Here is a 25454-nt window from a genome sequence, read left to right as displayed (position 1 = left end):
AAGATGACATAGAAGTTACCCAGACTGTTATAAAGCACAAGCGATGTCATTCATAAGAGTGGGCTTTATTGATTGTGAGCAATATTCAAGATCTAGGGAGGAAAAGTCTGGGATAATAGCATAATAACAAACAATACATATATAAAAAACAAAAACATATTATAGATAATATAATAATAACAAACATAATGGTCTGGAGGAATCAGGTGAAGCCTGGCCCCACAGATAGCAAAAGATCACCAGGCTATAAACTACATCCATTTCCAACTTTCCAGGTGGAAAACAAGTATACAACTCCTTTGTTTGAAGAGATAATCCTACGTGTTTCACCTTCCTGTTTTCCCTAGTGCTTATCTGTGTGCTCGAGAACATGTGCCCTCTACACATGTTGGTGATGTTGCTTGTTAACTTTACACATCTGGGAAGAGGGAACCTCAACAGAGAAATTTCCTGCAACCTGTCTGTGGGGCATTTTTCTTATGGCTAACTGATATAGGAGGCCCAGCCCACTGTGGGAAGTGCCACCGTGGGCATGTGAGCCTGGGTATATAAGAAAAGTAACTGATAGGGGTTGGGGATTTAGCTCAGTGGTAGAGCGCTTGCCTAGCAAGTGCAAGGCCCTGGGTTCGATCCTCAACTCTAAAAAAAAAAAAAGGAAGGTAGCTGAAAGTGAGCCTGGAAGCAATCCAGTAAACAGCATTCTGACATGGTTTCTGCTCTATGCACCAACCTTGAGTTCCTGCTTTGGCTTCCCTCCATGATGGATAATAACCTATGAGGTGAAATCAACCCTTTACTTACCAAGTTTGTTTTGTTCAGGGTTTTATCACAGCAACAGACAGCAAATAAAAACAATGCATTGTTGTTGTTGTTGTTGTTGTTGTTGTTGGCTTGTAGCCTTCTCTGTGTGACTATGTGTTAGGAATTGTCCAGTAGAGCCTGTTGGGTTCACCAGTGGGTATAGAATTTATCAACAGGGAGGGATAGGACCCTGAGACCTTCCCAACCCACCACTAGAGTTGACAAGGGTCTAGTCTTTCTGCCCCTTCTTCCATCATATTCCTTGAGCCTTAATTAGAATAGCAGAAATATCCTGTTCAGGATTGAGTGCTCAACTTTTCTGTTTTCTCAGCACCTTGAGCAGCCAAAAGTTTCTGAATTCATCATCATTTTTTTATTTGTAAAGAGACACTTACTTACTAAGGTTAGTATTTGTCTATTTTTATAAGCATAAATGTTTAGAAGGCAGTTTGATTCCATGTTAATTTAACTGTACAACAATAAGTTCCTCATCTATGGTCATGATCTCCTCACCCATGCCTTTTTAAAAATCAGGTTAATGATATTAGATCTAAAATCCCTCCTGAGAAGCAGACTTTGAAGTGGTCATGGTGGCCCCCATAACAGCTGTGCCACTATTATACCACTGGGTCCATATTCCTAGCAGGCTGCCATTGCAGTTGGCAGACTCATAGGTAAGACTACTAGTGCCTTTGCTCCCCCATCAGCCTATTTAGCACCTTTCAGTATTATGCATGCTAGTGGCAGGGAGGAAGCTTCCAACTTAGTTCCAGCTTGGTTTCTCTACACCTTGTATTCAAGGTGCCCACACACTTTTTTTTAATGTTTGTTTGATTTTCAATTCAATTGGGCTGAGAGACATTCAGGAGACTAGTGTCGCACCCCATTGACTGTATCTACTCATGTGTTTCCAGAGATTAATTAAGTGGGGATGATTCATCCTGAATGTAGGCAACACTAGCCCTACAATGGGGCCCAGATGGAATAAAGGGAGAGAAAAGCTGGAAGCCCACAAGCCCAGGTATTTCCTCTCTGTTTTCTGGCTGCCATGATTTGAGCGGTTTTGGTTTACCATATTGTCTTATTCACTGCTCTATTGCTGTGAAGAAACACCATGACCAAGGCAATTCTTAGAAAAGAAAGCATTTAACTGGGGACTTGCTTACAGTTTCAGAAGTTTAGTCTATTATCAGCATAGAAGGCAGCATGGCAGCACACAGGCAGACACGATGCTGGAGAAGTAGCTGAGAGCTCTATATCTAGATCCACAGGCAACAGGAAGAGAGAGATACTGGGTCTGGCTTTTGAAACCTCAAAGCCCACCTCCAGTGACATACTTCCTCCAACAAGGCCACATCTACTCCAATGAGGCCACACCTCCTAATCCTTCTCAAATAGTGCTACTCCCTGATGACTAAGCATTCAAATATATGAGCCTATAGGGGCCATTCTTATTCAAATCTCCACATATACCCACCATGATGGTCTGGAACAGTGAGCCAAGTCCTTCCCCACTTATCTTGTGCTGAAAGTGTTTTGTCACAGTGATGAAAAGGCTGACTAACATGACTGTGGAACCACATATGCATTCATATAGTTTCCTACCATCTCTTTTTTTCCTCCAGAACTATAGCAAAGTATTCCTGGGAACTAAATTTGGTCATTCCTAGGAACTCAATTTGGTCTAATCTGGTATCCTAATTAGAGTTTCTACCACTGTGATGAAACACCGTGACCGAAAGCAAGTTGGAGAGAAAGGAGTTTGTTTGGCTTACATATCCTGAAGGCAGGAACTCAAACTGGGTGGGGACCAGGAGACAGGAGCTGATGCAGAAGCTATGGAGGAGTGCTGCTTACTGGTTTGCTCATCATGGTTTGCTCAGCCTGCTTTCTTATAAAACCCAGAACCACCAGCCCAGGGGAGGTCCCACCCACAATGGACTGGGGCCTCCCCCATCAATCACTGATTAAGAAAATGCTCTACAGGCCTGCCTATAGCCCAATAATGAGACATTTTCTCAGTTGAGGTTCCCTCCTCTCAGATGACTGTGGCTTGTGTCAAGTTGATATAAATCTAGCCAGCACACCAAGGTTTAGAGGGAAGGGTGGCACTGGGTAGCTGTGTAATTGCAACTGGGTAATCTGTGCCTCAGTACTGTCTTCTGTGAAGTGGGCATGGTAACAGGGCAAGTTATTATGAATGTTGCCTGGGTTGAAATGTGCAGAATTCCTGGAAGAATGCTTGTCACAGTACTATGTAGTTTTAGCTATTATTGTCCATTCATTGATCAAGTCCAAACAACATTCTTCCATTTGTATATGATAATCTGTACCATTTACACTAATTGTGTATGAAGATAATAGTACTTGTAATGTTTTTAATGTTTCTCTTGATGGTGTTATGCCTCTTGTGCGAAGGAACAGACTTGTGCTTCCCACATTGATTGAAATTATCTCAACTAGAGTGTGTTTTGAAGACTTAATTAGCCCAAGATAATATGTCTGTACTGAATAAATTTTAGTATTATAAAGAACCACTCAATGAATATCTGCTATGCACCAGGCACCTTACACACTATATGCCATTAAATAACATCTTACTGATGGGGAAACTGGGGCTCAGTCATGTAAGGTTACAAAGTTATTAATACTATTAGCAAAGATTTTTTTTCCTTAACTCATATTATAGTTCCTTAAGTGAATATGGGTAATCTTACACAAACTTCTCCCCAATATTATAGGAAAAAGGTGTTATTTGCCCATGCATTGTTTTTTAATAAATATGTGAATTTATAAATATGTTGAAAATAAAAATGGAGCATAAAATAATAAGCACTCACCCATTAACTATTATAACAGAAAAAATGAAAGCATCATACTTTACATAAGGGAAACAAATTTCAGCTGGAACAGCTATCTGGAAATACATAAGCTTTGTGTGACAACTCCAGAGAAGGAAGACAGCTGTAACATGGTGAATATGGCTGGCTTCACGTAAGATGTGGAACTTAGTCTGTCTAGTAAAAGGCTGATAGGACTGTGGTCAAAGTGAGAAAGCGGACGGAATCTCAGGGTGCAGAATCACGTGAGCGATCAGGAAGTTGTCCTGGGAATAGACAATAGGTCACTTAGGTTTGACAGAACTAGGAGAACAGAAAGTATTGAAAGCTGCAAGGCAGTTCTTGGAGAACCAGCTAAGTTCATTATAATTGCCACAGTGGGCCTTAGGTCTCCAAGGCTGTGCTTTGTAAGCAACTCCCTCTCCGCTGCTTTGAAAGAATGAATCTGTGGGGCTGGGGATATAACTTAGTGGTAGAGTACTTGCCTAGCCTGGGCAAGACCCTGGGTTCATTCCTACAGTAACAGGACATGAAAAAAAGAATGCTTCTAAACATCCTCAGGGCATAACTGGTATGTACAGCCTTAGTTAGGGTAAGAGGAGACTTGATAAGGTGCCAGCTGCTTCTTGGCCTCAGATGGTTGGTGTGAGCGTGCAGGAGGTTATTGAGGTGGACACTGCCACCTCCTGGGTTAGCCTGCTTGGCATCCTCTGCTGTGTGTGCTATGTTGACTTCTCAAGGACTTGAGCTCTGACCTGAGTCCTTCCCATCACAGGTGAAATTAGGACCAAGGAGCAAAGTGTCCTTCAGACATCACAAGTTTCCTCAAATCTCTAGTGGGTCTCATTTGTCCTTCAAACTCAATATATTTGAAGAAAGCAAAAGTGGGAGGTTTCTGACCCTGGACTCCAGGTAAGCACTGAATGCTTGAGATGGTTAGGTTCATGGGGGAAAACGCATTAAAAAACAAATGTTGTACTAAGAAATCATCAGTGGGCTCCATTGTGTTGGGTCTCCAGTTTGGGGGCAAAGAAATTATAAATTCCAGCAAAAATAATTTACTCAAATAAATTTTCTTTCATCTTCTATCACGCATACACCCTGTGCCTACTCCACATGCAGCATGTCAAAAAAAAATCTCACTTGCATCTTTTCCTCTTTTTCTGCTCATGTTTTTCTACTAAAACAAGGGAAATAATTTTTAATATACACAGTGAAGGTGGACTTGAAATCAATGTTCTTATATGTGTAGTGAATAGCTGGCATCAAAGTTGGTAGGAAAAGAACAAAGGCATGATCAGAGCTGTTGTAATAAACTAAATTTCTCAGGGGGTACACAGAGAGGGAACTCATCACAGATGGGGACCATGTTCTGTGTGCAGAGTCACAGTGAAAGCAGGACATTTATGAATTCACTCTTTGAATGTCAGCTACACAGACTCTGGTCCATCTCTGGTTTGGGGGACTTGCACTTAAATTTTGGAGTGTGCTCTTACAGGATATTTAATAGAAGAATCTTTCAGGTTGCCTTAAAAACTACAGGAATAAAGTGCAATATGATGTGTTTTCCAGTATGAAAGACACTGGAGCCAAACCAGAGCATGACTGAGTCTGCACAAGAGCAAGTGGTCCAGAGAATTGATAGGAAGACTCTTTGGTGCCTAGTTAGTCTTAAGAGTGCCGTTAATGTCCGAGCCCTCATAGGGGAGCTGTATGTGGGGGCCTGATGGAAGCAACTGGAACTAGGTTCAAATTTAACAATATCTGACTGAACAAAGGCCCTCCTCTTCTGTTCATAGAGAAAATTTAATTATGTGACTTGAATGTGGCCCCATTAGAACCTGACAAGATCATCAGAATAATGTTCTCAATTGAAAGATTAAGTCCTATACACTGTCTAAAATAAATCTAAGCATGCTTACTGATCAAAAGTTTGTTATCTATAGCCGGGCGGTGGTGGCACACGCCTTTAATCCCAGCACTCGGGAGGCAGAGGCAGGCGGATCTCTGTGAGTTTGAGGCCAGCCTGGTCTACAGCTCGAGATCCAGGAAAGGCGCAAAGCTACACAGAGAAACCCTGTCTCGAAAAATCAAAAAAAAAAAAAGTTTGTTATCTATAAAGGTCATTCATGGATATAGAGACACATATACACACAGATGAACAGGCAAAAGCTGATTTTTTAACAATAAAACCAAATATGGGAATCTCAAAATGCTGTGCACCAAGGAAATTAGGAGTGGGAATTCATTTTTAACATATGAACATTAGAGAAGTGAAGATAGGGCAAGGTGAGAGGTCACAAACCAGCTAACAGCCTTCACCGAGTACAGCTGTCCATTTACAGATTCTGAGGGTCACCTCTGAATGAGTGTGAAAACCAGAGTGTCGGTCTGGAGCAAGGCTTTCTTTCCAGGCATTTTAGAACCCTTCACTTCTTTTTTGAGCTTTCCTCTTGGCCAGTTACAAGCATCCTTCCTATAAATCTGACACCCTGGCTGAGAGTTGGCTATAGGGGACTAAAGCAAGGTCCTTACCTTTAACCTAAGGCAGGTCTTTGAACACAGATTCAAACAGCATATTTATGTGTAATCTCTTTTCCAATCTAAAGCCTTGCTGGCATGGTGAAAGATGTCTGAGCAATTCTATTGCCCTCTGAATCTATGTGTTTAGCCAGTGTGGTGAACTTGTAACATATTCAGTATTCTGTGACCAGTGAAGACTATGGAGTCCTATGCTTCTCTTAGCTTTCTAAATTTGTAAACATTCAGTAATAGCTGGTAAGAAAATATGGGCCTTTGGGAAGCCAGTATGTCAACCTAACATAATTCAATGCCTTTACTGAAAGATTTCATCATCAAAAAAAGAAATGGATACTTCCAAGCAGTCACTGTCAGTGAAAGAATATGGGACTCAGCAAAGTCCCATGGTGTACTTATTTTCCTCAGAATTCAGAGGGCAGTCAGTTGGAAGGAGGTCTGTGTTCATCTGTGTGCTCCCTGATGGGGCCTTCCTGCCTCTTACCTACGTGCACTGGACTCCCAAAGGAAGGCTTGGTGCTGCCCAAACCCTGAGCTAGTGTGGCCAGGGTCAAAACCCAAATGGAATACAAGATATAGGTCTAGGGATAGTGTGTAGTACATACCAGAGACCTAGTGTGCATTTGAGAAGTGAACTATAATTACTCTTCCAGAGTAGAAATGTTGGGGCTGATGAGAGGACTCAGTGGGTAAAGTACATGCTTTGTTATTGTAAAGAACTGAGTTTGGATCCCCCAACCCGTGTAGAAGATGAATGTGGTGGTGCACACATCTGTAATCCCAGTACTGCTACAGTGAGATAGGAACTGGATTAAGGAGAATCCTAGGAAACTCACAGGCCAGTGAGTCTGGCACATACAGCCAGGAACAAGAGACCCTGTCTCAAACAAGGTAGAAAATGAGGACTGGCACCCACAGTACCCTCTGACCTTCACAAACATGCCATGATATTCTCTCTCTCTCTCTCTCTCTCTCTCTCTCTCTCTCTCTCTCTCTCTCTCTCTCTCTCTCTCTCTCTCTTACTTACACACACACACACACACACACACACACACACACACACACACACACGAAAATGTTTCCCATAGAGACCTGCCATGATTACCAAATACGGGAAAGAGTGAGACCTTAACTATGGAAGAGTGGAGACAACTGTCCCTGAGGAGTTAGCAAGGGATCACAACTGAAGCAACTCTGAGTGACAGACACCGGCACAGTGTAAGAGTGGAAGAACTGTGCTAAATACAGGGGTTCACTGGCCTCAATATCGAGTAAGGTTTAATGTGTCATTTCAGACAGCCCTGGGTGTCATGATTCTGTAGTGAGTCCATTGTCAGTAGCGCACTGGGACATAGACACCAACGTTCACTCACTAAACAAGGGACTTACAAGCAGGCTCATAGGGATCAAAGGCCTGGTTAGGCAGAAAAAAGAGCCACTGTAATGGGACAGAGAAAGAAAACACCTTGGCCTTGAGGTTGGATAGTTTGGGGCTGTGTCTTTGCACACCATATTCCTGAATAAAAGACTAGATCCCCGGAAAGTAGGACAATGTCTTTGTCCCACTAAGCAAGACTGAGCCTACCTCAAGGCTTCATGCCTCCCTAAGGATCTTCCCCAACCTTCAGGTTGCTGGGATTACAGTGTTATACTAGCAACAAGAGTATATTGAGAAACTTTAATGTCAATTAAAAACCTGCCCAAGTATTTTTTGGTTTTACAGCTAAATAAATGAAAACTCACAGAAGTAAACTTTCAAAATCTGGTAATAAAAACTATGATTGAACTTATCTGTAAGGATCTATCCATGAAATTACAGTATCTTTCACTTATCCATAGAGACTATCCAAATTAAAGCAGCTTCGATACATTGATTAAGCTAAATATATATATATATATATATATATGTATATATATACATATATATTTATATATGTGTGTGTGTCCTTTGTGTTTATAATTCATATTTTATCATGTTTTTCATAAGAGTGTCAAGATATCTTTTTCAAATAATTAATTCTGCATTGACAGTTTCATTGATGATCTTCTCTCAGTAAACTTGATAAAGAGAGACAAACATTAGTCCAGCAAAAAATGTTCAGAGTAAACATAACATAAAGCTCTTTCAAGAAAAGGTTTATTTTTCCTATAATCTTTCCTATAATCTCAATAAATATCAGCCTTTATCTTGACGTGGTGATATGAACCCACAAGCCCAGCATTTGGGAAGGTAAGGTAGGAGGACCTGGAGTTGAAGGCTGGGTATATAACAAGACCCTGTCTTAGGAAGGAAGGAAGAGAAAATGAAAACAAAGAAAACATAAATCTTTAAAACACAAATTTTTATGTTATTGTAGTTTTGTGTTTTTATCAAAAATCACTTTACAAGTCTTGGTTTTTCTTTCATTTTTTAGTAAATCGGTTTTTCAATCTCACTACTTTTTAAATTATCATTTAAGATATTACTCTAGAGTTGACTATATGCATTTATGATTGGTCCTCTACCTTTACTAACTATATTCTTTTAAGAGGACATACATGTATCTTATACTGTGGGGCTGAGTGAAAAGCTCAATGGTTAAGCTTAGGACCCTCTTCCTTCTACTGGGTTGCCTGACCCAGTCTTGATGTAAGGGTTTGTACCTAGTCTTATTGCATCTTGTTATGCCATGTTCAATTGGTATCCCTGAGAGGCTTGCTTTTTTCTGAAGGGAAACAGAGGAGGATTGGATCTAGGGGAGAAGAAAGATGTCAGGGGTTGGGGGACTGGGAGAAGTGGAGGGAGAGGAAACTATAATATATTGGGATATATTATATAAGAGAAGAATAAATAAATAATAAGATAAAAACAAAAATAGAGAGTGTTTGCTGCTCTTCCAAAGGACCAGAGTTCAGTTCCCAGCTCACAACCACCTTTAATCAATCCAGTTTCATGGAATCCAACACTCTGTTCTAGCCTTTGTGGACATCCATGTGTACAAAGACACACAGACACAAACATAAATAATCATAAGGAAATAAGAAATAATATAATAAATAATGAAAATAAGATAAATATTTTAAACTGTCTTATACTACCAGATTTTTCATTTTGTAGCATTGCCATTTATCATACTCATAGAATATGTTTTCGTTATGATTATTTTTTTAGATCAATCTAGGCTAAGAAAACATTAGACTACGCTTACTTCTCTTATAATGGTCTTCCTTTCTTATTTAGGTCCAAGTTGGCCCCGTCTATCACACCACTCCTCCCAAAGAGCATCTATATCATTTCTTCCAAGGCAAGTTTCCTAGAAACAAATTATCTAAAATGTTATTTGTCGTAGACAATATTTATTTCTTTTTTCCCAAATGTATATTATTCCTAGAATTGTTTAATAGATGTGATTGTGAGCAGTTTAACTCATAGCAATAGTGTCCAGAGACTTCTCACGTAGCCTCTGTCCCACACATGCACAGTCTTTCCCTTGTTCAGTATCCTTCTAGCAGGACACTTGCTATAATAACCAGAGCCTGTATGTTACACTTGGTCCCACTCTCTCTACTTCCAGTGTATTCAGAAGCAAAGTTTTAAAAGAAATCTGCCAAAATCAACTTCAGGATGAAGCCCGTAGTTTCTTCCACTTACTTTACACTTTGGGGTGTTAGCAATAAAACTATAACCTACTTTCTGTTGCTAATTGTACACGAGGTGGGAGATAGGTCTATTTTGATCTCTCTACATGTGTAGATCCAGCTTCCCCAAGACAGAGATATAAAAGATTGCAAATTTAAACAGAATGTAGTAAAAATAACTGTTTGCAAATGACATAACCATCTAAACAGAGCGTGCTAGAAGCTCAAAGCAATTTTTAAAACTGACAGAAATAATAAAAGAATTCAGTTAAATTGTAAGATACAAACACCACACAAAATAAATTATGTTTCTAAAGACAACGATGCAAAAAGAATTCAATTGATAAAGCAATAAAATAAACAAAATACTTAAGAACAACCTTAACCAATCAAAGATCCCTACACCAAACACCTAAAATCTAATAATTTCGTTTAGTTTTTAATACAACAATCTCTAAAGAGAAGCAATATTTTAATGCTTGCCATATTTCCTTAACTTGTCCAAATGTGCTTGTAGTTAATCTTCAGGTTTCTCTAAAATATATATATCGAGCAGGAAAGATGGCTCAGCAATTTTGTCACTCTCACGGAGGAGCCATGTTCAGTTCCGAGCACCCACAGGGCAGCTCACAACCAAGAGTAACTCCAGTCCCAGGGGATCTGACGCCCTCTTCTGGCCTCTGCAGGCACCAGGCATGCACACGGTGCACAGACACACATGCACAAAAAACACTCACATGCATAAAAAAAATTTACAAAGCTAAAATAATTCTCAGATTGTAGAATATTCAATGTTTTGCTCAAGAAAATGTATTTAAAATCCTTCTGTCGTGAAAAGGCAATATTAATTTATCACCCCTTTATGACATAAAAGAAAACATTAGTATTTATTTTCACACTGTATTTGCTGTTTCCAAGGAGGTCAGATCATAGATGGGAACAAAGAATCAAAAGAACTCTTATATGACAAAATATGAAAAATAAATTAGTTGAAAGAGCAAGAAATGACCGTGATTCATCAAAAGGAATATACTTGTGATCATGTTTCTTCACAGGAAACATTCCTATGGTGCTTAGTCCTTTGGGAGAGATAAAAGCAGATCAAGGCTCCAAGAATTCACTCACCAACCACATTTATCAAGCAAGAGATGGAAAGTAGGAACCCAGAGGTCAGAGTCGAAAACTCAGACAGGTAAGTTCTTTGTCTCCATCTACTGAAACAGTCTGTCTCAGAGACTAGAAAAGGGAGGACCCAGAACAAGACAGAGCTCTAACACACACCACACACACTTGAATTTTAATATGGGTTCCACATTACTGCTTTTGGATCCTGATGTCAATGTCACAAGGGTGGCAATACATCAACTCTACTTTCAGAAAAGGAAGGATCATATCCATCGGACTGACCAGAGGACTGAGTATCTTGGCAAAAGTCATAGGACAAAGAAGCAACAAGAATTAGGTACAATTGGAGACCACACCACTATCATTCCAGTGATTTTTATGCTAAAGAAAAGCTGAGTACACACACACACACACACACACACACACACACACACACACACACACGAAGAGAGGTATAACAACAATTAAAAGAAAGGCCATGAATTTGAAAGACAACAAGAGACTTACATGGATGGAGGGAGGATGGAAGACTCAAAAGAAGTGAACAGAGAGACAACCCAAAATATGTGATTGTGGTGCATTTAGAAATAATTAATTCACGTTCTCTATAAGAAGCATTGAGCTGTCTTCTATTTGTGCAGGTGGGAGACTATGGAAAGTTCGAACACCAGTTCAGAAGAGGGCTTCATTTTGGTGGGCTTCTCAGACTGGCCTCACCTAGAACCTGTCTTCTTTGCCTCCATTTCTATTTTCTACTCTCTGACTCTCTTTGGCAACACCCTGATCATCATCCTGTCACAACTGGACCTTCGCCTGCACACACCCATGTACTACTTTCTCAGCCACCTCTCTTTCTTGGACCTCTGCTACACTGCCAGCACTGTGCCCCAGCTTCTGGTCAACCTCTCTGGACTTGACAGGACCATCAGCTTTGGAAGGTGTGTGGCCCAGCTCTGCATAGTGCTCTCACTGGGAGGAACTGAGTGTGTGCTTTTGGTGACAATGGCTATAGACCGCTATGCCGCCGTGTGTCGCCCACTCCACTACACAACCATTATGCACCCCCTTCTCTGCAGGGCATTGGTTCTATTCTCCTGGGTGGGAGGACTCGTGAACTCTCTGATCCAGACAAGCCTCGTGATGGCCAGGCCTCTCTGTGGACACCAGCTGAACCACTTCTTTTGTGAGCTGCCTGTTCTCCTGAAGTTGGCCTGTGAGGACACAGGAGGAACAGAGGCCAACTTGTTTGTGGCCCGGGTCATTATCTTAGTCTGTCCTTTAGTGCTAATTCTAGGCTCCTATGCCCACATTGCCAAGGCTGTACTGAACATCAAGTCAATGGCTGGTCGCAGAAAGGCTTTTGGGACGTGTGCATCTCACCTCATTGTGGTTGCCATGTTTTTTGGCTCAGCCATCTCCACATATCTTCAACCTGTCCACAGGTATTCTGAGGGTGAGGGAAAATTTCTTGCACTTTTTTATACTATCATCACCCCCATGCTCAACCCTCTGATTTATACCCTGAGGAACAAAGATGTGAAGGGGGCTCTGTGGAGGGTACTGGGGAGAGGCACAAACTCAGTGTAGAAGTAGGACAGGAGAGTAATAAAAATGTTGTGTAGTAACACTCATATTCTGAAACACATACCATCCTTGGACCAAGAGCCCTTAATCACTAGAAAATACCCTTCTCCAGACCTCGTAGTTTCATCTCCTTTTGTGTCTGGAAGTTGGAAGAGATGACCTCAGGAGAACCATTCTAGTGTAGTGTTTAGAGACATTGTGCAGCATGCTGATTCATATCTTACCTTTCCAAAGGAATGAGTTTGAGAATAAAATACAGTGATCCTTCTAGAGAGAATGGACGTGTTTTCAAAACACAGCTGCTAGTGAGAAAAGATCAAATTCAAAATAGCAACACATTCCCAAATTGACATTCATGATGTCATGCCATGTAGATGGCTATGTGCCAGAGACATTGAACAAGAGTTCTCATATTTTTCACAAACAAGTGTTGACCCTGGCCATGTCTGCTTTTATCTATGGTCCATTTCTGCTGTCTTTCATGGTGGTTACTGTTCTACAGTAAATGTATCAATTGAGGAAAGCATGAACAGAGGTACTCAATGAAGTACATCAAGGCTCAGATGTGAACTGATTTTAATTACTTAGAAAAAGGACAGAAGCATTGGGGTGATGTGGAATGAAGTGAAGTTACAACAGCATCTCATCAGCTCCACCATGCACTGCTGTTGGGCTACATGGTGTGATACAGAAGGTGTTCTCTCTTCGACCTCCATGTTTACAGCACCGTTCATTACAGCAAAAATAAGATGTCCATCAGATGTCCCCCAGTGGTTGAGTGCACAAAGAAAATGTGGTGTATACATGCCATGAAATGTCAACTGGTCATAAAAAGAATGAAGTCTTGGTATGTTCAGCATCATGGTTAGAACTGGATGGCTTTACATTAAGTGAAATAAGCAAGATAGAGAAAGTCAACTACCAGGGCTTCTTAGTCATACAGTGACACTTAAAAAGTTGATGTCATAGAAGTGGTGGATAGAGCACTGGTCACCGGAGGCCTGGGAGGGTAAGGGTGAGATGGGATAGGAACTAGCTGACTAATAGGTAAAATTCACTTATATGAGTGAACACATTCTCATCTTCTATGTCCCAGAAATGTGACTATGTTTCAAACAATCTATTTCAATACAATCCAATACAATTTCAAAATTGTAGAATAGAAGAGTCTCAACACATAGAAATAACAAAAATTTTGAGTACATAGTAATCCAAATTACTCTGATTAGGTTATTATATATAGCATGCATATTCAAATTATTATGCTATACCCTATAGTTGTGCACATCATCATATGTAAATTTAAAATAAAAGTAAAAGTAGCAAATTATACATAAAATTGAAAAGGAAGAAAATAGAGAAGAATCAAACATAAAAACGATATGCCTAGAAAGATGATATAGGAAAAAATGTGACAAGATAGTGGCATGGAAGGGAAGGAGAGAAGAAAGAGGGAGAGAGGAAAGGCGAGAGGGAGTGAGAAGAGACAGAGGAAGAGAGAGAGAGAGAGAGAGAGAGAGAGAGAGAGAAAGAATATTCTAGTGACAGTCTCATGAAGTCCAAACAATTCTCAGCTAAAGGATTAAAAAAAGAAAAGATGGATATATAGAGTTTCCCAGTGTCATCTCACCCCATGTGTTTAACAATGATTTATTGCACAGGTGTGGATACGGGAGACAGAACGAGAGGGTAATTAGGATCTCTCCATCATCATTGTCTCACATTTGAAAAATTATTCAGAGAAAAGTGGTTGTTAATGACTTCATAAGAGTTACAGAAGCCAGATGAAGGAGCACAGTGCCCAGGTTTAGTATGATGGGTGATGTGTGAGAGAGAGAGACAGAGAGACAAGCAGACCACTGTGAAGTTGGGTGAGTAGAGAGATGGGGAGTATCTGGGACAAGCTGAGGGGGAGCATGATCAAAATATATTTTGAAAAGAATTAATTTTAAAAAGGGATGCTTCAAAAAGGCAAGAGGGAAAGAGTTAGCCATAGAACTTTCCTCCTAACTGTGAGCAGTCCAGATAAAGATGGTTTTCACTTAGAGAGGTGAGAAGGAATTAAGTCCAGGCTTTAGCTTAAAAACTGAGTACAGAGCCACCATGGTGGAGCTTGCTGCTCTTCAGAGCCCTCTGACAGCTGCCCTAGTCCTGTATCCCCAAAACAAGTCCCAGTAGATAAGGGACTATTACCATACTCCTCCCAATCTTAGACAAAAGAGGCATGAGCAAGACCCTGTCTGCTGGGCAGCAGGGTGTGGACACCACACTTTCCTCCAGAGCTCAATACTAGGTTATAATGGTGAATCAACACCAAGAGGAATCAAAGGTCCCTTTAGCCAAGCAGTGGTCTACAGACAGCCTTCTGACCAGCCCCAATATCAGGCAGATATTAAACACCTGTCATACAAAGTCAAGCACTAGCTTGCATCATTGCCAGACTTCAGTGTGCCTGGAAACACCTCTACCCTCAACTACACAGGGCCCTGTTCTTAGGCGGCCCAAGCTTAGCATCAGCCTTGTCAGGCAAAGAACTATTTCCACCACCATCTGCCAGCATAAAGCAGTACAGGTAAAATCAGGCCACTGTAGATGGAGCTATAAACCTGTCTCAGGGATAGGCAGAAATTTGTGCCTATATGGGACAGATTCAAATCTTGGCCTGCAATGACATCAACAGAGACATGGGCCTAGGTCCCCAGCCACTCTAGAAATGAGGATGGATAAAGACACTTCCAGACTCGCAATAGCCAACTAAATATAACTCCACCGGACTTTCCTATATGAATGCAAAAAGTCCTTAGCTCTAAAGGAGAGAGGCATTAACAACCAAGAGAATACTGGAAGGTTTAAAGCTCACTGGTAAGAATAATTATGCAAATTCAGAATGTTCTAATGTTATGAATGTGCTGTGGAGGTCAATCATGTCATTATATGGAAAATAAAAACAAAGTGACTAAAAGTGATTACATCAGTATGTAAATAGATGGGCAAAAGAGAAAGATAAGTTGTTATACCAGAATTTAAAATGTGGGAGGAATGGGATGCGTGGACAGAGTTTTATATTAGTATGGTTTTTTCTGTTGTTTTTCTTTATGTTCATGTTTTGATGCTATTGCTTCAAAATAATGTCATAATGAGAACATTTCTATAAACATTTCTATGGTTACCACAAAGTAAAAATCTGTAATAGACAAGCCAAAAATGATACACACACAAAAAAAAAACACTAATAGAGTAAATCACTTAGCTACAAAAAAAAAGACCTAAGAGAGGAAGAAAGAAACACAATGAAGAAATGAGTTGTTAATGGCTGAAGTAAGAGCTTCCTCATCTGCAGACACCTTGGCTATAAATAAGTTAAATGTTCCAATTAAAAGACGCAGAATGAAGGACTTGGTGTTATGTGTTTCTTAGAATAAACTCATTTCCTACAAGTAAACATAGGCTTTAGAAAAATAGATTGTACAAAGACACAAGAGGCCAGGCATGGCTGCTGGCCTGTAATCTCAGCACTCAGGAGCCTGAAACATCAGCTTGATTTCAGACCATCATGTAGAACAAGAAAATTGGGATAGGGAAGGGAGGAGAAGAGACAATAATAAAGGGGGTCAATTCACCATACAATGGAAAAAAGAAAGCATCTTCAACAAATGGTGCTGGCATAACTGGATGTCAACAAGTAGAAGATTGCAAATAGATCCATATCTATCGCTGTGCACAAAACTTAAGTCCAAGTAGATCAAAGACCTCAACATAAATCCAGTTAACTGAACTTGATTGAAGAGAAAGTAGTAAGTAGCCAATGCACAGGAGATCACTTCCTAAATATTACACCAGTAGCACAGACACTGAAAGCAACAATCAGTAAATGGGACTTCCTGAAAATGAGAAGCTTCTGTAAGGCAAAGGGCACAGTAAATAAGACAAAATGATAGCCTACAGAATGGGAAAAGATCTTCACCAACCCCACATCTGACAGAGGGCTGATCTCCAAAATATATAAAGAACTCAAGAAGCTAGACATCAAAATACAAACAATCCAATTAAAAAAAAAATGGGCTGCAGAGATAAACAGAGTTTTCTCAACAAAAGAATCTCAAATGGCCAAAAGACATTTAAGGAATTTTTCAACATCCTTAGTCATCAGGGAAATGCAAATCAAAACAACTCTGAGATACCATCTTACACCTGTCAGAATGGCTAAGATCAAAAACACTGAAGACAGCTTATGTTGGAGAGGATGTAGAGCAAGGGGAACACTCCTCCACTGTTGGTGGGAGTGCAAATTTATACCACCACTTTGGAAATCAGTCTGGCAGTTTCTCAGAAAATTGGATATCAATCTACCTCAAGACCCAATGATACCACTCTTGGGCATATACCCAAGAAATGCTCAATCAGACCACAAGGACACATGCTCAACTATGTTCATAGCAGAATTATTCATAATAGCCAGAACCTGGAAACAACCTAGATGCCCCTCAACCAAAAAATGGATAAAGAAAATATGGTACATATACACAATGGAGTACTATTCAGCAGTAAAAAATATGATGACATCATGAAATTTGCAGGCAAATGGATGGAACTAGAAAATATCCTGAGTGAGGTAACCCAGACTCCAAAAGACAAACATGGTACATACTCACTCATAAGTAGATACTAGAAGTAAAGCAAAGGATAACTAGACTACAACCCACAGCTCCGCAGAAGCTAGATAACAAGGAGGACCCTAAGAGGGATGCATGGATTGCCCTGGGAAGGGAAAATAGACAAGATCTCCTGAGTAAACTGGGGGTGGGGAGGCAATGGAGAGTAGGGGATGGGGGATGGGAGAAGACGGGATGGATGGATTGGCTGAGCTGGAAAACAGGCAGAGTGGGAGAACAATGAGGGAGATGTCTTGATAGATATCTGTAGATGTGATGTGACCAGCTGCCTCACATTCCTGCCAAGGTGAGTTCCCCACATTGACGGACTATAACCTGGAACTCTGAGCAAAAACAAATCCTTTCTCCTCTAACGTGCTTTTTGTCAGAATGTTTTACCACAACCAAGAAATGAAACTACAACAGAAACCTTTGCACACTATTTGTGGAGAATTAAAATCACTATCCAAGTATAATGATGACTACCTCATACTTGATGTTTAAGCCACTGAAAAATTAAAACAATCCAACAAAGACAGCCTCACTGTGACCTTCAAGAGACACAAGTGTGGCTCCTCTCACTGGATAGGGTTAAAAAACAAAGTCAGTCTGACTGAATTAAAAGAAAATTATGTAACTTAAGTTAGTACACGCAGTATCCTCACACCCCATTGCAGAGTGAAGATGGCCGTTGTAGAAATATATATTAGTATATGATATTATATATAATGTTTTATTAATTAATTTGTATTTTATTCATAGAGCATCAGAACTGGGAGTTTTAGGACTACATGAAATGGATTATTACTTGGAGTTCTTGGACTTGAAAAAAACAACAGCAATGACTGTTGGAACTAGCGCCCCTTTGTGGAGGGAGGCAAGTGTCGCTGCGTGTGAGATGAAAGCTCAAACCGCATTCTGAGCTGTAGTTGTTGCCAGTGAGGCTAAGTGAATGAGAATATGTGGACTGGGTCCTATTTGAGCCTGTTGGTCAGCAGGTACATTTTTTGCTGATCCTTTGCCTCGATTTCTATTTGCTAAGTTCTGCCTGTGCTGAGGGGTCCAGTGTATGCTGACCGAACTCAGGCTGGAAGGTCCCGCTGCCTGTCCCAAGGACTTAGCTCCCCGTTGTAGATAACTTTTATACTCGGTCCCAGGGAACTGTGGAAAGCCCACAGCAACCCTGCTTATTAACGCTGAAATAACAAGGAACTTCCAGTTTCTCCGAAGTTCCCTGGGAAAGATGTGCCCCAAAGTGACCAATTAGTGTAGCGAAGTGGGTGTGTCTGGGGAGAAGCGATGGGCACCAGAGGAAGTATTGAAGTAGCTGAACTTCCTCTGAACTTTCAGAATGTCTGGGTGAATAGATGTTTTGATGATTCCTCCGTGCTGTCTGGCTGTCCCCTAACATGTTATTAATTCAAGTGAAGAAAGAATGCGACACTCCACACGGTTGGGAAGCCAGGAAAGAAAGAACCCAAAATAACAGACAGCAGGCTTCCAGGGGCCACTAGCTTTCAGAGTTGTTTGTGGGCTTGACTGATTTTATAAGCGATAATAATAATAATACAGTGACGATTCCTGGCTGAATCAACACATTATAATTAGGAAAAATACAGTGAAGGTCGTTGGCCTGTCTACCAGTCACTTCTCATCCATTCCCCAGTAAGCAACACCATAATGCCAAAGAACCCTTTGTTAAAATTCAGTTTTTTATCTCAGTTAGACTCCTCTAACGGTTTTAGTATAAGAATTAATACTTTTAAAGTAAAAACTATGGTTCTGCATGGTTTTCCCCTAATATTCCTTGTGCAGTTCAACCTTAAAAGCATCCTGTTTTCACTGTTTTCCACTCTAATTTAAGCTAAGTTGTGATGCCCCTACTCTGTCCATATTTGCTATCCTTCTGAAGGTTTGCAAATTCAACAAAGTTGCTTAATATTTTATTAGTTCCTTGAAAATTTCATAATCTGTATTTTGATATTCATCCCCCTCCTCCATCTTCTCCCAAACCCCACTCCCAATCCATACCCACCCAACTTGATTCTCCATAATTTTTAAACTCATTAATCCTATTAGTGTTACCTAAATATTCTTAGGTTGTAAGCATCACTACAGTATGCCACACCTACCTACTTACATGTATGAACATGTGGGGGGGTACATACACCATACAGAGAGAGGAGAGGCAAGGAGAGAGAGATTCGGCTTATTATTTTCATTGCTAGCTACTTTTGAGACGCATAAAATGTTTGAGGTTTTGGCTGGGTGTGGTGGCACACACCTATAATCCCAGCACTTGGGAGACAGAGGCGGGCTGATCTCTGTGAGTTCAAGGCCAGTCTGGTCTACAAAGAGAGTTCCAGGACAGCCAGGGCTACACACAAGAAACCCTGTGTCCAAAAACAAAAACAAAAAAAAAAGTTTGAGGCTTTAATTTTGCAATAAATGTTACGACTCAAACTACTTACTGAAAAGCTCAATAAAATACATGAACGTGTTAACTCCAAAGAAGTAAATGACAAGGTGTTGTTTCTTTTTCATTGATCAACTTCATCCTTTCACAGTTTCATTTATGTGTACTTCTGTTTACTCTCACTTCAAACTATTCTTTCTATTATATCACACACATAGCCCTGTGATCCCCCTTCTTCTTACAATTCCCTTTTCTGTATTCATGTATTTTTATAGTTATAACACTGTATGTTGGTGTTTTCATTATTTACATATATTTATTTTGGGGGGGATGAAGTGCATATGTGGAATGGCACATCTGTGGGGGTCAGAAGGTAACTTGCAAGGGTCGATTCTCTCCGTCCATCATGTGGACCCCAGGGATCCAATTCAGGTTGTCAAGCTTGGAGACAAGCGCTTTAACCCAAATGAACTAACCAGCCCACATTCAAGTCGTTTTGTTTTGTGTTATGACCAGGTTTGGAATTACCCACTGAAGCCTGTCTGATACACAGCTGTTGTTTCCAAGGGATTTAATAGATTTCATTGACAACTTTAGAATATTTGTAAATATTATATTAAGTTTAATCATGATATTAGAATTTCAGACATGGGCCAAAACTTAGAGGCTTTTTGAACTGAGATGCAAATAGGGATTTCATTGAAACTGTGTATTAGTGTGGACAGTACAGCCATCTTGAAACCAGGTGTCAGTGTGGACAGTATCACCATCTTACAATATGAACAAACGGTTTCTTCCGGTTTACACAGGAAGTGGTTGCCTTCATGGTGCTGCTTCAGTTCAGCACACAAGTCTTGCTTCTCTTCATCTATGGATCTCCACTTTTTCAGGACTACTTGGTTAAATCTATTTCTGGGTATTTTATTCTTTTGGATATTTTTGTACATGAAATAGTTTTCTTAATCTCCTTCTTAAATTGGTCATCACTGTTGTATAAGCACACAACCAACTTTTTATGTGTTGGCCTTGTATCTTGAAACTTCCCAGGATTTGTTAGCTACAGAATTGTAAATTATTTAGAATTATTTAAATATGGGGTCATGCTGCATGTTTATATATATATATATATATATATATATATATATATATATATATATATAATTTTTCTCTTCTTTTCCACTTTGTATACCTTTGGTTACTCTTACTTAACTTCTCTGGCCAGAACTTCCAGTGCATTATGCAATTCAGAGATGAAAGCAGCCATTCTTCATCCTGAGAGAAAATGTTTGGTCTTCTACCAATGGGTTCTGAGGTTAGTTGTAGACATTTATCTTTTTCTTTATGGATTTCTTTCTTGTTTAAGGGTGATGAAATATCTTTTATCATGTTGGGGAAATTTTCTTCTATTCCTAGTTTTCTAAGTGTTTTGGCGAGAAATTGTGTTGGATTCTTTCAAATGCATTTTTCCATCAACTGGAATGATCATGTGGGATTCCCCCTTTGTTCTGCTACCGTGCTACAGTGCTTTGATTTTCATATATTGAATAGCGCATGCATTCCTGGAAGAAATACCCATTAATGTGCTATGGGATTCATTTTGCTATTATGTTGAAGATTCTTATGCATAAGATTCTCTTACGTTCGTAAGAAATATTGGTCTATAACTTTAATTATAATTAGTGTCAGGCAAATTAGTAAGTATTGCTTGCTTATTTATAGTAATTCTTCTTTAAATACTTGGTAGGATTCAGTTAGGAAATTTTTTTCAGTTACTGATTCAATCTCTTCAGCTATTATATAGTTTTCTGGCTTTTTATTTTTTACTGGATTAATTTTTATCATATGTGCTACTAGGAATTTCTTTAATCTCATTTATTTCCTTTCAGAGATATTTTTGTTGTTTAGTGTACAAATCCTTCACCTCCTTGACTAGTTTTATTCCTAAGTATTTTTTTCTTTTTGATATTATTATGAATACAAGTGCTTTCTTAAATTTCTTTTTGAATTTTTCCAGTGTTAAAACAACTGGCTTTTATGTGCTGATTTTGTATTTTGGACCTTTGCTAAATTTGTTTATGAAGCCTAGCAGTTCTTACTTTGTTTTTTGTTATTGGGTGTGTGTGTGTGTGTGTGTGGTCTCTATGATTTTCTATCTTTGGCATCATACCACAAGCAACAAGAGATAGTTCTCCATGTTCATCTAATGCTTAGAGGCTGTGTCCTTTTCTTGTTTAATTGCTCTCGCCAGGACTTCCAGTTCTGCGGCACAGGCTTTGATAAAAGATGAAAAGGATGTTTGCAGACAGAGGGAATGAAAATAACAGGAAAAGGACTTTATTGCTTGGTTCCCTAGGTGTTTCTAACTTAAGTATTAAGCCTACCTGGTAATACTTTAGATTCAACAACAGACGAACAGAACTGGCTTGCTTAGAAACCTACAGCTTTGGTATGTGGAGTCATAGCTCTTCCAGAGGGCCCAAGTATGGTTCCCAGCACCTATGTTAGGTGGCTCACACCTATCAGTAATTCCAGCTCCAAGGGATTCAATGCCCTCTTCCGAGCTCCACAGGCATTTGACCACATGGCAAATACTCACATGGACACATAAATAAAAATAATGTTTAAAGAAGGAAAGAAGCCAATCTGAACAGACTACATGCTCTATGAGTCTAAATCTACCTCATTTTGTATGAACTGTGAGGTTAGCACAAAGTTTGGTGGTTGCCAGAGTGGAATGGGGGTATGGAGGTGGAGAGAGGAATGAAGAGACCTAGAACATTATTTTCAAAGTAGTGAAATAGTCTATGCTAAAACTATAGGTACATGCCATCCAACCCTCATATAAAACACCACCCTCAAACACACTCTAATACATAAATGACAGACTTTGGTTGATCGCCCTGCAATAATCAGTACTGACTCCTTACTTGTAACACATACCAGGACAACGCAAGGTGTTCATAATAGGAACCGAGCTGGAGATATAGCTCAGTGGGAGAGTGCTAGATCAACAGCTAGGGGCTAGCATGTGCAAGTCCCTGGGTTCAGTTCTCAGCTCCACAAGGGATGATAATTATGATAATGATATAATAGGAAGAAGAGGAACTACGAGAGGAGGGGGGTAAGTAGGCTCAGTTTTCCCATATACCTAAAACTAATATAATAATAATAATAATAATAATAAATATCATAATAAAGTGTATTAATTTTTTGTTGTTTTTTTTAAGGTTTCTCTGTGTTGCTTTGGAGCCTGTCCTAGAACTCACTCTGTAGACCAGGCTGGCCTCGAACTCACAGAGATCTGCCTGGCTTTGCCTCCCGAATGCTAGGATTAAAGGCATGTGCCACCACTGCCCAGCATGTATTACCTTTTTAAAGTACCCCAGTGGAGAACATGAGGGATGGGCAAACAAAGTCTAGGCAAGCATGGTAGGAAAGAGCATTGTACACGAGCAGTAACAGCAAATATGGTTTTGTTGGCTTGCTAGCTTGTGGCTGTTGCCGTAATCAAATGGTCAGTGCCTGTGGTTGGACTCACAGGCTTAGTTTAGAGGATTCAGCTGGAGGAAGCAGCTGAATAGAGTTGGTCGGGCAGATATAGGCTTGAATCCTGAATGAGTCTGCTCCTCACTAGGCATGTGGTCCTAACAAGCCCCTGCTCCACTCAAGTAGTCCTGGGGCACTGAAGGAAACTTTGATTCCTGCCGTGGAGCCACAGGAGAAGGAAGGGCTTCAAGTTTCAAAGGGAGAATGAACATTGAACAGAAGGAGTTTGAGGGATCCTCAGTAGAGTCAGGGAAGTGAAAATACAAAGAGTTACTGCAAACGGTACCAGGCCACTTGGTTGGCAAAAGCCAAAGTTCAATTCATGTGTTCACAGAGACTGGGAGACAGTGGCTCGTTCTCAAGTACTGGCTGCAACAAAGGGTAGACTCTGGACAGCTAGAATTTTCTCAAGAAGGCATGAAGACAAATCAGGTCATCTTAGGAATATGGCTTCCAAAAGTTGGAAACCATTCTTTTTTTTTAAGTATTCCTAGACTGAGGTTAACATTCAAGAATCAAGAGATTAGTCAGAGCCGGGTGTGGTAACAAACACCTTTAATCTTAGTCCTTGGGAGGCAGAGACAGGTGGATCTCTGTGAGCCTGGTCTACAGAGTGAGTTCCAGGACAGCTTGGGCTAAGTAGAGAGACTTTGACTCAAAAAGAGGGGTGGAGGGGAGATGTTGCTCAAAATGAGTCTTTGTATCCAAACTAGTTAATTAGCCCTGTTCTTTATAGATAAAATTGTGTGAGCACCCACATTTTGTCAAAAACTGTGTCCCAATCTTTCTTCTTCACCTTGTCAGCTTTCCTGCTCAGCAGGTCCCTAGGCTGGGAGCCTAGAAGGCTCAGCCATCTGTCCCCTGAAGGAAAAGACTGAGGCCAGGTGGGAAAGTGGAGGTGGAAGGAGCCTGGGGACAGTGGAACCATCGAGGCAGAGGCAGAAGGAAATGCAGGCAGACCCAGACAGCCACTAGCCTGGATGCTTCAGGCTCCACACAAATCGAGAGCTTGGTCACCCTGGTACTAAAGATGCAGGGGGGGCACTCCAACAGAGACCTCACATGACCTCCAGAGGCTTCCCTCCCAGCTCAGGGCAGCGGAACAAAAGTCATCAGGGAACATCTAAGAGGAGAGGAGAGAACCAGGGATTGCTGCCCAGCTACTCGCTGGCTGGCTGGCTTCGGAAACCCAGGAAAGAGACAGGTCTCTGTTCCTTCTGAGCCTCGCAGGAGCGGAACCTACCCACTAAGGGCACTTGGAAGCCCAGGCTGCATCCCTGGGAACTCTCTTACACCTGACAGGTGAGGCAGAGGGTCCTGCCCAGAGGATCATCTAAAACACCTAGGAATGCTGACCCCACCTGCCCTAGCAAGAAGGTAATGAGCAATCAATCCCCTCTGCAGGCAGTGTGTGGGCGCCTGGGCTCTGCCTAGAATTAAAGTGACTGCTAACCCTGAATTCCTGCCTCTGGAATGTGCTTTAGTGAATCTTTGCCAAAACTTGCGAGGAACTCAGCAATCTGACTGGGAACATAGGATCCGTGGCCTGGACAGGTGGAACCGCGCAGGATGTTGACTGTGGAGCTGTGTGTCCTTGTGGCCGTCAGAGTGCCGCGGCTTCGACAATGGTAGAAAGTTTAAAATTCAGTGACAGCAGATAAAGGTTGGCAGGCAAAAGGCATTGTTTTGTTTTCTTTCGTTTTGCTTTGTTTTTGAGACAGGGTTTCTCTGTGTAACTCTGGCTGTCCTGGAACTTTCTCTGTAGACCAGGCTGGCTTTGAACTCAGGGATCTGCTTGCCTCTGTCTCCTGAGTGCTAGAACTGGCAAATGTCTGTGAGTTCAAGACAAGCCTTGTCCAGCATGGTGGGGCCCACCTTTAATCCCAACAACTGGGTATAAACCACTCCAGGACAGGCCTCATGTTCAGGAGTAATTGACCAACATAGAATGGACTCCATAGTTTTGTGTGTGTGCCTTTATTTGGTTACAGGTTAGTGTTTGGGGGGGGGGTGTTTGTTTTCTTTTGGGGCGTAGTTTCATTTTGTTTTCTTGGTTGAGGGGTTGTTGTTGTATTGTGTTTTTGTTTTTTAGAAAGAACAAGTTGGGTGGGTTGGGAGGAGGAGAGCATCTGGAAGGATTTGGCGAAAGGGGAACTATAATGAACAAATATTTAAACTTGAAAATTGTTTAAGTAATAAAAAATTAATAAAAGTCTTGATTGGTCTACATAGCAAGTTCCAGGATAGCCAAGTCTGCACAGTAAGACGACCTACAGTGGTGTGGCAAGCTCATCCACCTCTGTGTTCACCATTACTATGGTTTGGTTGGTTTGT

At 40.7% G+C, this 25454-nt stretch overlaps 1 protein-coding gene across 1 annotated transcript; it reads left to right on the top strand.

Moving 5' to 3' along the window:
- Positions 1-11573: 11573 nt before the first annotated feature.
- On the top strand, positions 11574-12509 carry LOC128122766 (olfactory receptor 2Y1-like). Its single transcript, XM_052758485.1, has one exon. The coding sequence runs from the start codon at positions 11574-11576 to the stop codon at positions 12507-12509; it is 936 nt and encodes a 311-aa protein (XP_052614445.1).
- Positions 12510-25454: the final 12945 nt, after the last annotated feature.

The sequence above is a fragment of the Peromyscus californicus genome, unplaced genomic scaffold (genome assembly GCF_007827085.1).
Source record: "Peromyscus californicus insignis strain IS unplaced genomic scaffold, ASM782708v3 Scaffold_3__1_contigs__length_106647218, whole genome shotgun sequence".
NCBI lineage: Eukaryota > Metazoa > Chordata > Mammalia > Rodentia > Cricetidae > Peromyscus > Peromyscus californicus.
The sequence above is the reverse complement of the archived record's forward strand: the minus strand, read 5'-3'. Positions and strand labels throughout refer to the sequence as shown.